Source organism: Tiliqua scincoides, chromosome 6 (genome assembly GCF_035046505.1).
Source record: "Tiliqua scincoides isolate rTilSci1 chromosome 6, rTilSci1.hap2, whole genome shotgun sequence".
In the NCBI taxonomy this organism is placed as follows: domain Eukaryota; kingdom Metazoa; phylum Chordata; class Lepidosauria; order Squamata; family Scincidae; genus Tiliqua; species Tiliqua scincoides.
Window position 1 is genome coordinate 13,163,233 of NC_089826.1, and position 15,666 is coordinate 13,178,898.

General features: G+C 44.5%; 2 protein-coding genes across 3 annotated transcripts in view; both read left to right on the forward strand.

The window, feature by feature from the left end:
* LOC136655342 (probable E3 ubiquitin-protein ligase HERC6) overlaps window positions 1-1,814 on the forward strand; it is a 32,152-nt gene extending 30,338 nt beyond the window's left edge. Inside the window, exon 23 of the mRNA XM_066631712.1 lies at window positions 705-1,814. Coding sequence (XP_066487809.1) covers window positions 705-919 — 215 coding nt within the window. The 3' untranslated portion in view covers window positions 920-1,814. The remainder of the gene's footprint in view (window positions 1-704) is intronic.
* A 3,782-nt stretch (window positions 1,815-5,596) lies between these two features.
* The window catches only part of LOC136655343 (E3 ISG15--protein ligase HERC5-like), a 34,583-nt gene continuing 24,513 nt past the window's right edge, over window positions 5,597-15,666 (forward strand). The window contains exons 1-9 of one of the 2 annotated variants that reach the window (XM_066631713.1): window positions 5,597-6,164; window positions 7,349-7,481; window positions 8,447-8,523; window positions 8,966-9,187; window positions 9,959-10,050; window positions 11,089-11,219; window positions 12,070-12,212; window positions 12,702-12,778; window positions 14,882-14,985. In XM_066631713.1, coding sequence (XP_066487810.1) covers window positions 5,867-6,164; window positions 7,349-7,481; window positions 8,447-8,523; window positions 8,966-9,187; window positions 9,959-10,050; window positions 11,089-11,219; window positions 12,070-12,212; window positions 12,702-12,778; window positions 14,882-14,985 — 1,277 coding nt within the window. In that variant the 5' untranslated portion in view covers window positions 5,597-5,866. The remainder of the gene's footprint in view (window positions 6,165-7,348; window positions 7,482-8,446; window positions 8,524-8,965; window positions 9,188-9,958; window positions 10,051-11,088; window positions 11,220-12,069; window positions 12,213-12,701; window positions 12,779-14,881; window positions 14,986-15,666) is intronic. The other variant, XM_066631714.1, reaches the window with a different exon arrangement.

Consider the following 15,666-nt stretch of genomic DNA (forward strand, 5'->3'; position numbering starts at 1 on the left):
CTCCACCCTAGTTATGCCTCCCTATGCCCATTAAACTATTGTATAAATTTAGCAGGCCACCTTCTTTTTTCAAACAGGCTGCCTTTGCTGGGAAGGAACAGCAGTGAGGTCAAGAGGAAGACCTCACTGCTTTAACCATTCCTGCTGCTTTGTTCTCCTTAAGCAGCAAGAATCGTTAAAGAACATCAGTGAGGTCAACAGGAAGATAGTTTAATAGGCTCATGGGGGGGGTTGCCCCCACTCTCTCCACACACCCATTACATCATTTTAAACGCTTAACTAGGGTGAAAATTGGCTCGATTTTCAGTCCAGTAAGTGTTTCAATTGTGTAATAGCATGTGGGGGAGCCGTGGGGGGAGGTGTCCATGTATCTGCGGACCCCTGCTGTCCACAGGGGGTCTGGAACTGAACCCCCATGGATACTGGGGCATGCATATATTTCCTAGAGCAGAGCATGGGGCTCACCTGGAAGATTCTTGCCTGACCAGTCCCTCTTTGCACAATTGGGGACAGGATCACACACAAATGAGCAGTCCCTCCCATGCAGTTGGGAAAAGGGGGGAGGCACACCAGGAGGAAGGAGCAGGATGTGCACAATCCTGCCCCCAATACTGAGGCAGATGGACTATCTCAGGATGTATTGTCTGAACTTGACCATGTTTGGAAATTCCAACTCTACTCACCGAATCATTCCTGTCTTTCAGTATTTCTCCGAGGAACTGACCGAGTCCCTATACAGGGATCAAATTACATGAAGATGACAGTTCACTCTCACACTTCACTTTCAGAAGAACATATCCCTGAAGCCCAGACCTGCTTTGGTATTCTATTGCTGCCTCCTTATTCTACGAAACAGAAACTGAAGGAGAAACTTCTCCTGGCTATTGAGCACAATCGGGGCTTTGGCAAACAGAATTGATAACTTGTTGGTAGGAAAGTTGGCATGCCAGCTTTGTTGCATCATCTTCCACAAAGGTGAGGAAAGGCTTTCTTTCCTTATCAGGATGCAGTTCACTGCCCCTTTAATGGCACTTCGATCAGTTGAGTGCCAGAAACTTTTCTTGCTTAGTTTCTCAAGCAGGGTGTTTTTCTTAGTGGTGGCCTCTTTTACTATACACATGTTGAAGTAACAGCCAATTTGATTTTGTACTCATTGGATGCTCTCACGTTTACCTTATTCTCTAGGAATTGACATCTTTCATTCACTTGGCTATTCCTGAGAATTCTTAATGATCCTCCCAAATGATTGCATCCTCTGTTCTTCCCAGTTAACACTTTTTTTGATAACATTTTTACATTTCCATTTTAACATTAGCACAAAGTTTTAAAGACAAATGCTAGTGTCTTCTCTGGCTTTTAAGTGTACTTTTTGGGGATGGTCAGTGATGGTGTGTAATTCTTCTTGCTGCTTCTCTGCTTACCCATCTTTCTCCTATTACATTCTCCATCCCTGCCTCTCCCTTGCTAAGGAAAAGTCCATAGTTTCACCTCTGCATTGAGGAGGTTTTTTCTGGGTGCAACAGAAATAAGAATGATGCTTTCTCTAATATTTTAATTTTTAGAACTTGCTTCATGCAGATGTGTCAGCCTGGAACAAAAAGTTAAAAAAAAAAACAACTAGAACAGTTGCACCAGTGGAGGGAAGGCTGGGGATGAATATCAGGGGGGTGGGATGGTAACTTTAGTGATCAAGGGAGGAGGCCCTCTTTAGAGACTTACAACTCTAGCAGCTGCAGTGACCTGTTTTTGGAGGCCACACCATCTCCAGGGAGGGAAGGGGGGAGTAATCCCATGGGGATCCTCCACCCTGCAATCACACCGTCTATCACATTCCTGTTTGAGCCTTTGTGGTCCCAGATGATGACGTGCCTGCGAGGAGGTTGGAGACCAATAAGCCATGGAAAAAGGAATCCAACACAGTTCTCTCTCCCCTAGATTGAACAGGAGGGATTAGCTATTAGATTTTCCTGAATAGCCAGCCAAATGGAAGTAGGACCGAAATATGAGGGTAGCCACTTGGTTTCTCAGCTCATAGTAATTTCATGTTTGCACAATAAAAAATGCTCCAAAAAGGTGTTTTTAAAAGTGTTCCAGAAACCCTTTGCATGGGAATGAAACAAGTCAATTACCATAGACCAGTGCTTGCATTTGCATAGAATTAGCCCCCCAAAAAATCAAGGGGAAGCATGGTATATCAAGATTCATGTACAGGTCCATCATGCAAGATGTGATCAATGTGGAGAAATGGATTTCTCAATGAAAGAGGCTGCTATATGTTGGATTAACAATCGTAATCACAGATCTCTGAACAGGATTTAGACTACAACCAGGAATGAGAGTTTTTCATCTTGCGGTATCATGAGTTGGTGTGGACTTCTGCAATTCCTAATCATGTGTACTTGTCACCAGTGTGAAGATAAGCATAAAATATGAACCTCTGTTTGATCTGACAACATATTAGTCATTTAAAAATCAGGTGACATGATCTTCCCAGGAATGTCAATAGGAATATCAGGATTTTTTTCTTTTTATTTGATTACTTTGCTAAGAAGAAACTAGCTGTTTTAAATAAAAAGGATTTGCTTGGCAACATTCTTGTAGTTGTCACCTTCATTGATACATTAAATGCCTAGTTATCCTTCCTCCTGGATGCTCAAGGTGTCATGTATGGGGGGCGGGGGTATCCTAGTTTATTCTAGCATAAGCCATGTGAGGTGGGTTAGGGAGAGATTTTGTCTGCCCCACTGAACATCAAACTGAGGCAAGCCTCCTTCATTGAACGTATATCATACATTTGTAAAGACCCCATTCAGACCTTCCTTTGATGACAGTGTAATGCAGGGGTCTCCAAACCCCAGCCCAAGGGCCAGACGCGGCCCATGGAGTGCCTCTATCTGCCCTATGGCCAGCCTCTGATCCCCTGAGAGCCTCTGGCCCAGTTGACTGAGCACAACCAGATTCATTCATTCATCTAAGTTCCATCTCTAATGTATTTATTTAAATTTTATATTTAATTTTTTTTTCCCAGCCCTCAACACTGTGCCAGATATTGGCCAAAATGTTTAGAGACCTCTGGTGTAATGTAAGAACTGGATCAGGCCATAGGCCCATCTAGTCCAGCTTCCTGTATCTCACAGCGGCCCACCAAATGCCCCAGGGAGCACACCAGATAACAGGAGACCTCATCCTGGTGCCCTCCCTTGCATCTGGCCTTCTAACATAACCCATTTCTAAAATCAGGAGGTTGCACATACACATCATGGCTTGTACCCTGTAATGGATTTTTCCTCCAGGAACTTGTCCAATCCCCTTTTAAAGGCGTCCAGGCCAGATGCCGTCACCACATCCTGTGGCAAGGAGTTCCACAGACCAACCACACGCTGAGTAAAGAAATATTTTCTCTTGTCTCTTCTAACTCTCCCAACACTCAATTTTAGTCGATGTCCCCTGGTTCTGGTGTTATGTGAGAGTGTAAAGAGCATCTCTCTATCCACTTTATCCTTCCCATGCATAATTTTGTATGTCTCAATCATGCCACCCCTCAGGCGCCTCTTTTCTAGGCTGAAGAGGCCCAAACGCCGTAGCCTTTCCTCGTAAGGAAGGTGCCCCAGCCCCCTAATCATCTTAGTCGCTCTCTTTTGCACCTTTTCCATTTCTACTATGTCCTTTTTGAGATGTGGTGACCAGAAGTGGACACAATACTCCAGGTGTGGCCTTACCGTCGATTTGTACAACGGCATTATAATATTAGCCGTTATATCTATAATATATGTATAATATAATGTACATATATATGTATAATATAATGTAACACAGCTGATGCTCATGGGGCAGACCGGAGAGGCTCAGCCTTGGCTATATGGACTTTGGCTTGTCCTGTGCTTTTGTTAGATGAGACTGTTCAGCCTGCAGTCACCAACCTACTTAAAACGTGGGTGCCACCTTTGCTGAACAGATGAAGAAACGACCCTGTATGAAGAGGGCTATTCTGCATTGGTTCTGTGTCAAAAGAGATGCAGGACAGCCAGAAATATGACTGGCAAAACCTTCTGGCATGAAGATGCAATGGAGGAGAAAAGTGTTACTTCTTGAGATAGGAAGGCAGCAGGCAAATACTCATCTGGCCTCTACTGCAGGTAGCAATAAAAAACTATAAACATAAATACTATAGAACGAGAACCACAATAAAAGTAGCAAAACCTTAAAGATCAACCTTAAGCCTACAAAAACATGAACAAATATTAGCAACAAATATTTCCATAGCTATCAATAATTTAGCTGCATTTGGGAACTAGCCCTGGCCCCATATTATAATGAGCACTTGCATGCCTTTATTAAAAATAGACATAGACTTGCAGAGGCAGTCACTTCCATAGGATGTTGCTGGGTTAGTCTGCTTTAGCCAAACACAAAGTCATGGGGTGTCTTAAAAGCTAATCGATGCTGTTACACTTTTGTAGACTGTGACACCTTTCAAGAGATACACGAGTCAGCAAGTACACACGCAGTGTTACAGAGGAACAAAATAAACTGGGGTGAAATTGTCATGAAAAGGAATGTGCATAAGCCTTTTCACCTATGACTTGACCGTGGAGAATGTCAGTTAAGAGTGACCAGGAGTGCTCAGTGTGCATAATTGCAGGCAGGCTTTCTCCCCGGATATAGTACTGGTATTTGTTTTGAGCAGACACAGTAGGGATGGGGCTATAGAACACATGGGTGCCAAGGGTGGAGCACCAGCTGAGAGTGATCACACATACCTCTACATGCTTCTGATAAAGTGTGAATAGGGGTACCATCTTTAAGCAGATGACGGCTCCTCCAACCACACAGCCCCCCCTTTTCCAGTGTCCTACCTATTCAGAGCAAAGCACCATGCCTCCCACTGGAAGTCCACCCTACCCAGTAGCTTTGTACCCTATATTTTCAATGGTGGTTAAGCAAGGTGCTAAATGACCCATCTGAAACTGCATCTTGACCCACCTAGTGAATCCCGACCCGCAGTTTGAGAATTGCTGTGGTCGGATGCAAAGGAATGTGCACCCGTTTTTCTGGGAGGTAGTAGCAGTCTCCTTCAGCCTGGTTTGCTCTGTTCCTGGAGGGTAGCAACTGCCTGCCACCCCAGTTCAACCCACTTTTGGAACAAGACAGACTGGAAGTGGGTGTCAGTTGCTAGGCCCTGTGGCCCCTCCCACTGCCACAGTATGCACACAGAAACCTAGACACATTCAGACATACAGGACCAGAGGGGGGAAATGCTATGTAGAAGCCAAAGGGCACCAGCTGCAAAGTGTGACGTGACTCTACAAACCTGCAAAACGATCAGCGCTAGGACTGCTCGCAGCCCCACCAGCCACAGACACTTCCTAGCTCTGCATCTGCAGATGTTGAAGGGTGTGCAGTTCTGAAGAGGAGCCAGCCTCACACCAGGGCAGCTATGCTACACTGTGGCGCATGACAAGCACATTTCCTCAAGCCTGGAGTTTGGTTTCTTTTACTGCAAAAGTGTCAGCAGCACAGTAGTTTCTGTTTCCCCTGAAGACACGCCTGCCTGGGACGTTTGGAAAGCAAATGCTCACAGACAAGGAAAATGAAACTAGTGAGCAAGACAGAGCCCTTTGCTGGTCTCTCCTGAAGGCTTAATCGGCTGCATTCTTAGAATCCAACTCAAGGGGAAGCTTTGGGGAGGCTGTTTAGCCGCACCTAACAGTGGCTGCCTCACTAGTGTGCTTGCATCTTCCAAATCTTTCTCTCTCCCTTACGAGGGGAGGCAGGATAAAGTGCCGTCTCTGAGCACAGAGAGAGCACTGGTGCGTGTTTGGCTGGTTTTTGCATCTGACGGGGATCACTGCGAAGAGGAGGGAAGATGCCAAAGCGGGCCCCCAGCCGGGCCCCCAAGCGCAACTGCAAGACAAACCTGGCACCTGTGCCGCGATTGGTCACCACCACCACTGCACCGCCACTCCGCCGTCAATCCAGAACCTCGCTGGTGTTGTTCCCAAAGGCCAGGTGCCACCCCAGCTTCTTCGAAGAGGACCCAGGAGCCATCCGTCAGATCATCTGCAAACAGGGTTACCTGGCTGTCGTGAAGACCAGCAGGACTGTGGTCGTTTGGGAGAAAGTAGCAGCACATGAGGAAAACCACTGTCCAGCCAGAAAACCCAGTGAGTAGCTGATACAAAAATGCAGCATGTTAGGGCTGGAAGGCCATCTTTTTTATTTAAATCCACTGAAATCCTGCCCTTCCCCCAAGGAGCCCAGGGTACTTCCTTACCCTGCCATTTGATCTTCACAGCAACCCTGCGAGGTAGAGTAGGCTTAGAGAGAGAGAGAGAGAGAGAGAGAGAGAGAGAGAGACTGGCCTATGCTCAGTCAGTGAACTCCATGGCTGAGTGGGGACCAACTTAGACCTCCTTAATTGAAACCTAGCACTCGGAATTACTACACCACCGCAAACCCTGATTGACTGACCCCTACCAAAACAGTTGCTAGCTTTTATGCCTTAGAGGGGCACCCCATGTGTATGGGGTCAGGTCATGGGTGCTTCATCACTCTTTCTCCATGGTACTCTGCAAGAACCTCTGGGTACTGGTTGCCCAGTACATTGTGGCATTCCATGTGGGACCAGCCTACAGCACTGGGTTCCCTGTGATGTGCTAACCTTTCTTTCAGCATTGGCAAGAGGGATGCAGCAACCTGTACCTTTTGGCTCTCAGTGAGAGCTGGTGTGGTAGTGGTTAAGAGATTGAGCTGTGAATCAGGACTTCCCCATGAATTTCATCTTTGTCATGAACTCATTAGTGACTTCAGGCAAGCCCCCCCCCCCCGGCCCTTGCAATATTGCAATAGGGATGTTGTAAGCAACTGTTACATCAAGATAAATCATGTGAAGCTGGGATAGTGTTGTACATTTGGCTGATTTTATGCACCTTTTGTTACTGGCCATCTTTGAAAAGGAAAGCTTACAGTGATTTGTGGGGCTTCTGACATATATATGAAGCTCTACCAGAGATTTCTTTCTGCCTACATCATGTCCCTTGAGTCAGCTTGTTTTATGGCTGAATTGCTGTTCTGGAGCCAGACATTTGCCATCCTGCATTCGCCTCTGTTTGGATCCCAACACCCAGAACGACTCCGAAGGGGAGGGGCCACTTTCACGCCACGGGGAGGCTCCCTGCATAACTTACTGCTTTGCTCCCCCTCTTGCTATGCCACTGAATAACACTAAACCGTGAACCCAAATTGATTTTTGCTCTTGCCAGGTGCATCTGAGGAATTCCCACAGCCCTGGCTAAGCATGTTTTTCTGCATAATATAAGAGTGGTTTCTGTTTTGTTTGCCCTTGTAGAGCAGATTAAATTAAGAAAGAATCTCAAGGTGGATTTACTGGACTGTGAAGCATCTCATCTACTCATTCTCTCATCAGAAGGAAAACTTTTTGAGCACAGAATTGAATTCGAAAGGGATCAATCAGAGCCAAGGTAGGGAACCTATTATATTCTGGTGGCAAGCCTGTGGGTTTTTGTTTAGGTGATCTGAGAATCTTTGATGAGGATAAACAGGGCAGTTGTTGTGCTTCCATATATTATGTAAATTACTTTTATAAGACAATACAATATATAAATAAATGGGGTTATTTTTATGAAGTACTTTTCTTTTTTTTAAGTATATTTCACATGATTGACTTCTTGAAAGAGTTGTCAAGAAGAGACAGAAAGCTGGATCCTGGGAAGCGCAAGCAGAAGGAAAATTGTTTAAGAGAACTTTCCTTCCTTTTCCTTCCTTCATCTGCTCTCATGTTCATCTTGACTGTTTGTCATGAAGCAAAAGCCCAGAAACTACTTTTGTGGCATGCACATACAGGTTGAGCCTCATTATTCGTGTGGGTTCCAGGCACTCACATGGATGGTAAAAAGCGCACTATAGCAAATCATTTTAAAAAACAAAGTTTCTTTACTCCGGTGATTTAAAAATAGCCTTGCTGACCTTTGTGATGTAAGATAAGGGTCATTAAGAAGACAATCCATCAATCAGTCGTCCTCCAAGAGCTTAGAAAGGTGCTTCACTCAGCCCCTCCCTTCACCTATGCAAAGTGATCACCTTTCTTTCACCCACTCAGGGGGAAGGGAGGGGTCCGCTGGAGAGAGAAGGATTGATGGATTGTCAGCCAGCTCCCCCCCCCCTCATTAAGGAGGCTACTTTTAAAGGACTGTTCAGTTTTTTAAACTGATTTTAAAGGGATGCATTTTTCCCCTTCTCCAGGGATCAGCACATTCCTTCTCATTTGCAGGGGCCATTTGTGTTGAGTCATATCTGTGTATAAAAAATCCATGTATAAATAAGCTGGACCTGAATTAAATGTTTGTGCTTGAACTCAATGCCCGAATCATTCATGAGGTATGCCCCTTTCTGATTGGCATGGCTTTTGTGTGTGCTTTTTTAACAGACTGCTTCAAGAATTAGGAAACAACCAGATTGTTCAAATCGCATGCGGAGACCATCATTCGATGGCAGTGTCGAAAGGTACGGTATTAAATATCTTGTCTACAACCAGTTCTTGCATCACTCTCATATCTGAGAGTTGTGGGTCCCCCTTTCCTTGCATGTCAGGGAGCACTCAATGTGTCTTTGGGGAAAAAAGAAGGAACTTCAGCACCTCCTTCAACAGCTTCCTGAGAAGGCCTCTCTTTTTGGTTAAAGACAAACCCAGGGAGCTGAGGTCACATAATATATATCAAGCACATTACTTACTCAGAAAGTGCTATAAAATGGCAAGATATTATTGTTCTTTTCTGATTGATCTCCTTGGAGAAAGGATGAAATGCAAAGCACTAGGTGGGCAAACAGGTAATGGGAGAGGACTTCCCACCTGATGATCAAAGCTTGCAGCCTGAATGTGTGTGACATTACTCGGAGAGCTGCGCACAGGCTAATGATTTTATTTTCTTTTGTATAATACGTTAAGGAGGAGAGCTCTTCTCCTGGGGTCAGAATGAACGTGGCCAGCTTGGACTGGGAAAGTGGACGCCCTCCATCAAGGAACCCCAGTTGGTGCAGGCGCTCAAAGGCATTCCTTTGGCCAAGATTGCAGCTGGAGCAGCTCACAGCATGGCCGTCTCTTTGTCCGGAAGTGTGTATTCTTGGGGAAAGAATGCTTTTGGGCAGCTTGGCCTTGGAGACACAGAAGGTAAGGAGAAGTGCTGTCTATATGGAGTAATGGTGCAACACCAATGAAACACCCATCACTTATTTATTTATTTTATTTTTCACATTTCTATACCACCCTTGCTCCAAAGAGCTCAGGGCGGTGTACACAGCTGTTCGCGTCCCTTCGTCCTCACAACCCTGTGAGGTAGATGAGCCTGAGAGAAAGTGACTGGCCCAAGGTCACCCAGGAAGCTTCATGTCTGAGGCAGGATTTGAACCTTACATCTTCCAGGTGTCCACCTCCCAAACCACTACACCGCCCTGGCTCTCATGACATCATCAACTTACAAATCTGCTTTTCGCCTGAGTCAGTTCCCAAATTGTAACAATTTTGGTTACAATCAGAGGATATAGGCCGATGTCCCCTCACTTAGCTCAAGAAAGATGCTACTACTGCAGAACTGAACATTGATGGGTTTTGCCACATGAAGGAGCTCTTGTACAATCATTTTGTCGCAGTGGGTTAAACTGAGCTGTGTGGTTGGAAAGCTCTACACATCAACTCTATCAGTGACCTCCAGCCATATCCTGCTGTTGGGTGTCACTCACAGAGGCCTCCTCAAAGTAAGGGAATGTTTGTTCCTTACCTCAGAACTGCATTGCCCTTATGTCAGTGCTGGAAAGCACTGAACATAATGGGTTAGGATTGCACCCATAGGATAATTTCCAAGGATGATGAGATGCTCTTGTGCAGCTTCTCTTTTAAAAGCACTCTCTCACCATGGTTTCGTTTCACTTATTCACCTTTCAGATAGAAATTCCCCCACATATGTGAATGCTTTAGAGCAAAAGAAGATGGTGTTCGTTTGCTGTGGTGGAGAGCACACTGCCGTTCTCTCAAAGGTTTGCCTGTTGTTTTTTAATGTAGTTTATTAATTACTTTAAGTCTGTATGCATCATTTCTCCACTTCTGAGACCTTATTTAATCTTTGAAGCCATTTACATCCATGGTCATCACAACATCATGCAGCCTTGAGGTTGACTAAGGGATGAAGAGGCAACTCCTTTTTGTTTATTGCTTAAAAAATATCCAACACCAAAATACCGTACCATGCTCTTTGCATGCTGTTGTCAAACCTGGAAGTTTTGCAAGGAACACAGTAAGGAACGATCCGCTTCTCAAGCAAGCATGAACCAGTTCATTGTAGTTTGCACTGGTAGGTTGGAGGGAGGAAGTGGTGGCAAACTGGGGTGAAAAGCACCCCAAATCCACCACCTCTTTACGGCCTTCTCAGACCTCTTGCAATCTGCCACTGATTCACCCCGCATCAGGTGGCCTCATGGATGGGGCAGACTTGGGACAGAAGAATGTGGTCCAGTCCTGTCACATACACTTTAAAACTTAGCTGGAAATAGATTGAGAGGATACCCCAAAAAGTTACATGGGAAGGGCTGGAAGAAAGAGAGGTAGCGTCACTTAGGGTAGGTGTTCTGCTCAAGATAGGAAGCAACAGAAAGAATAGCAGAGTTCTTAAGTTCTTGACGAGCATAACTAAGTTATGGTGTACATAGTTCCCCCATTGTTCTTATTATGACCATTGTTCTACATATTGTACATTTTAATGTCGTATTTTTCAACCGCCTTGGGTATTTGCTTCGGGAAAGGCGAGATAGAAATCTTTTAAACAAACAACTTCTTGGCCTCCATGAGCCTTAGCAAAAGCAGAATACGTTCTTAATGTGTATACTTCGACTTTCCTTGGATATGATTTTGCTTACTATAAAGTTTAGAGTACACCCAGCAGAGTAAAATACAGAGTGCACCCAACCTGATCATTCCACCCCATCCCCAATAATCTTATAAACAGTTATTCATCCCCTGCTCCATGACAGGGAATGTTCATGCTTAAGTCTGTTGCATTTGGCTTTTTCCCTGCTAAGGATGGACTGGTCTGTACCTTTGGAGCCGGCAGCTATGGACAGCTTGGCCACAACTCTACGCGCAATGAGCTGTTTCCACGTTTAGTGGCAGAGCTGTTTGGTGCTGTAGTGTCTCAAGTAGCCTGTGGGAGGTAAGAAATCCCTGGGATTTGCATGCATTTCATATTTATCAAGGAGATAAATTGATCAAGTGAGAGGGAATAAAAAATAAAATCAGGAAAAACGTTTTTGTTTTCTGGGATGAGGAGTGTTGCAAAATATTTGTCTGTCCTAAGGAACATCACTGCAAGGTTAATTTGACCCCAAAACAGGAATTAATTGCTATTGATTAAAAATAATTTTTTTTAAAAACCTGCTACACTGCAATGCTAGTTGGCAACCTTCAGTCTCGAAGGACTATGGTATCGCGCTCTGAATGGTGTTTCTGGAATAGCGTCTAGTTTGGCTGAAAAGGCTGATTCAGGAGTGACAATCCCTTCCGCATTGGGAGCAAGTGTAGTGTGTCCCTGGTCTGTCTCCCTGGCTATGGGCCTTCCTTCTTTGCGTCTTTGCCTCAGTCTGTTGGCCACGTGTCTCTTCAAACTGGGAAAGGCCATGCTGCACAGCCTGCCTCCAAGCGGGCCGCTCCGAGGCCAGGGTTTCCCACCTGTTGAGGTCCACTCCTAAGGCCTTCAGATCCCTCTTGCAGATGTCCTTGTATTGCAGCTGTGGTCTACCTGTAGGGCGCTTTCCTTGCACGAGTTCTCCATAGAGGAGATCCTTTGGGATCCGGCCATCATCCATTCTCACGACATGACCGAGCCAACGCAGGCGTCTCTGTTTCAGCAGTGCATGCATGCTAGGGATTCCCCTATACTGCAATAAATAAACACTAAACTGCTAACCATAGTGGCCAGAGCAATTTTTCAATTTTACATTGGTGAAGGGTCTGATACGGTCTATGGCATTTCTGCAGTTTGCCTACTTTAATTCTGTAAACAGGTGGCACACTCTTGTCTACATCCCCGGCCTGAGGAAGGTTTACTCATTTGGTGCTGGAGCAGATGGACAACTTGGAAGGGGAGTAGAGTGTGACCGACTGATTCCTCTTCCTGTTGCCTTGAACAACAAAAAATTCAAGCAAGGTAAATCATGGTTATTATCTTTAGAAGCTGAACTTGGTCCAGATTAAGCACTTTCTAAATTCAGTTCCATCTGTATATTACAATAACTTCTACAGATGTTAAGTACTGTATATGCTTATAAAGTTGCAGAGATACAAATTGGTTTGGAGTTCAGGGAAAAAAGACGCATACAGGAACCTTTGACAATTACCGGTTAGGTCTGGGCTGAGATAACACTAATGACATCTTTGACTGTTGACCATATTTGCCGCAAATTAAAGCATTATTCTGGTCTTTTGGCAGAAAATGCGCTAAATAAATAAAGTTACAGTGTTGCATGGTTCCTGTAACTAGCTCTCATTACACAGTGCGGGATCTTTTCCCCGTGCTTTTTGCCTTGCAGGATTCTCTGGTCAAATTTTTATAAATCATACTGTATATAGAAGATTTGCTAAACAAAAGAAATGGTTACTTGAATTCATGAATCATTTCTATTCATATCTGTAACAGAAGGAAATGTCGCCAAGGAAGTGGTTAAAATCATTGCTGGAGAAAATCAAAGTATTGTGCTTTATTTGGAGGAAAAGGTAACTTAATTTGAGATATTTTTTTCTTTTGATCAGGAAATTGGTGTGTGGGCAGTGAGTTTAGCTGAGACCGGGAAATGTAAGATCCCCGGAAATGTGCCCCCATCTTTGACCCCTGGGCCCCCTTTTTGACCCCGGGCCTGGGTACAAATTACCCCTTTTACCCCCCCCAGCCTTGATTGACCCCAGTAAGCTTCGGTCTGTGGCAGTTGACAAGTCCCTATTTTAAAAAAGGGAATTGCGTGGCATTCCATGCATTAGAATTTGTGGCATTCCATACATTAATGGTTCTCCATGCGTTAAGGCTAGATGAGTAAAACAGGAGAATAGTGGAATGCTTAACCTTAGAAATAAAACTTTAAGACAACGTTGTACAGCAATGCAGGCAAGAGAACAGGAAGGTATATTGTTCATCAGTGTTCATGTACTGCTAGATATAAAGTAGATGTCCTCTGTACGCTAACTACATTCCATACCATGATCTCATTATTAGTAGGTATTGATACGGAATGTCATATTTTTCCAGATGCAATCAGTGCTGTGAAAATGTGTTTTAACTACAACAGAAGGGCAAAAGAGGGGAAAAGTTTGGACACACACAAAAAAGGATTAACAACTGGGCATTTATTGTTCTAAAACCCAATTGTCTGGAAAGGCTCACAGACCACCTTATCTTTCTATACTGTGTTGTAAAAATACAGGTTTCTCTTTGTGCTCTTAAAGCTAGACCAGCTTTTCTCAAACTGTAGGTTGGGACCCACTAGGTGGGTTACGAGCCCATTTCAGGTGGGTCTCAATTCATTTCAATGTGTATTTTATTTTTAATATATTAGACTTGACGCTCCCATGGTATGTGACTGCATTTGGGAAATTGCTACAGACCTGTACTTTAACAGGCTACTATATACAATGTTGTTGGCATCCTTCAGTCTCAGAAGACTATGGTATCACACTCTGAATGGTGGTTCTGGAACAGAGTGTCCTCTCCAGTGCACGAAGCCTGGGTAAAGTAGATATGGAGGATAGACTGTTTCCCATGCAGCAAATCCCCCCTGTCCATGTCGCTGAAATAGTCCAATGGAAAGGCAGAGGCCAATACGGTTGGTTCCAGTGGCATCGCAGGAGTTGCCAGAAGGTGACTGTGTTCAGCCATGAACTGCCTCCGGGACTCCGGCTCCGGATTTTGCCTCGAGGTTGACTCCTGAAGCCTTTTCCATAACTGGATGTAGCCACAAGGCAGTGGAGGTTTGCGATCAGAGTTTTCCTTCTCTCAGATGAGCTGCCTTCCCTGGCTGAGTCCCATCTACCTGGTGGCTGTTTAGTTACCTCTTAGGACAAGTACAGCCAAACTGAGGGCCTATTCTTATCCCCAGCCCCCAGGGGAAATGTACAATGTATGCTTTCAACAATGTAAGTGAATGGGGTTCACTCCTGGGTAAGTGTAAATAGGATTGCAGCATTTGGGATGTTTGGGGAATTTTTTATAAACAGATCAGCAACTGCTTGGGAGGGTTAGGATGGTTCTTATTTATTTAAAATAATTTTTTTGACTTATACTTATTGTAAACTTTTAATTTACTTAATTTAGGGCGCAATCCTAACCCCTTATGTCAGTGCTTTCCAGCACTGGCATAGCGGTGCCAATGGGACATGTGCTGCATCCTGCAGTTGGGTGTCATTTACGGAGGCCTCCTCAAAGAAAGGGAATGTTTGTTCCCTTACCTCAGAGCTGCATTATCCTTACGTTGGGGCTGGGAAGCACTGACATAAGGGGTTAGGATTGCGCCCTGAATTTGTTTTTGTAGTATGGGGAATGTTAATTTTCCTGATTGATGATGTCACTTCTGGCCATGACATCAGTTCCAGGTTAATGACATCACTTCCAGTGGGTTCCAAGAGATTATCATACTGAAAAGTGGGTCCCGGTGCTAAAATGTTTGAGAATCCCTAAGCTAGCTCTCTGCATTATCCTGGTGGCATTTCCAAATGCAAGGAAACTTATTCACGGAGAGTTTCTCCTGCAGCCTCAGTTTAGTCACAAATCGCCAGAGGAGATATGTCTCCAAAACAATTTAATGCATGTGCGTGTTTTGTTCTTTACAGAATTCATATGTTAGTTTAACCAGAACACTTGCCACAGTAGAAGAAGAAAAGGTGGAGAAGTGGGTTTCTTATTCAGCTTCCAATTGCTGGCAGAATATAAAACGGTAAATACAGGCACTCACACTTAATGGATTTTTGCTGCTCTTGCAAACAGCAGCAAAATTTTATAAAATTATATATAAAATTATATATAAAATTATATAAAATTATATCATGGAATTTTATGATATAAAATGCAGCAGTGTTATGCTTTAATTCTAGCCTCAGTGGGGCAGTCTTACAGTTTCCAGTTTAAAGGCAATGATGCAGTATGGCGTTTATGCATGATAGGTTGGGGTAATTGTCTCTCAGAAGTTAATATGGCTTCTTAGGGATTCCTGGACCTGAGCTGAACCTGGAACCTCAATGCCTGGAGCTATTAGACCTAGGGCCCAATCCTATCCAACTTTCTAGCACCACTGCATCCACAATGCATCCACAATGCAGCCCTGAGCTAAGGGAAAAAACATCACCTTGAGGAGGCCTCCGTGGCTATCCTCCCATGCCAGAATGCAGCGCATTCGCCATTGGCATGGCTGCATCAGCGATGGAAAGTTGGATAGGATTGGGCCCCTAGCCTAATAGATTGCCTAGAAGGAGTGAATGTGTGCAGGCCTCAGTGCTCTTTTAGGGCAGAAAGTAGAAGATGGCTTTGCAAAACTGATCCTTGAGATAGGTAGGCAGGCCAGCCAGCAGGCAATAAGAACTTTCTAGGCCTGGTAAAAAGACTTGAAACCTGCTTTTCT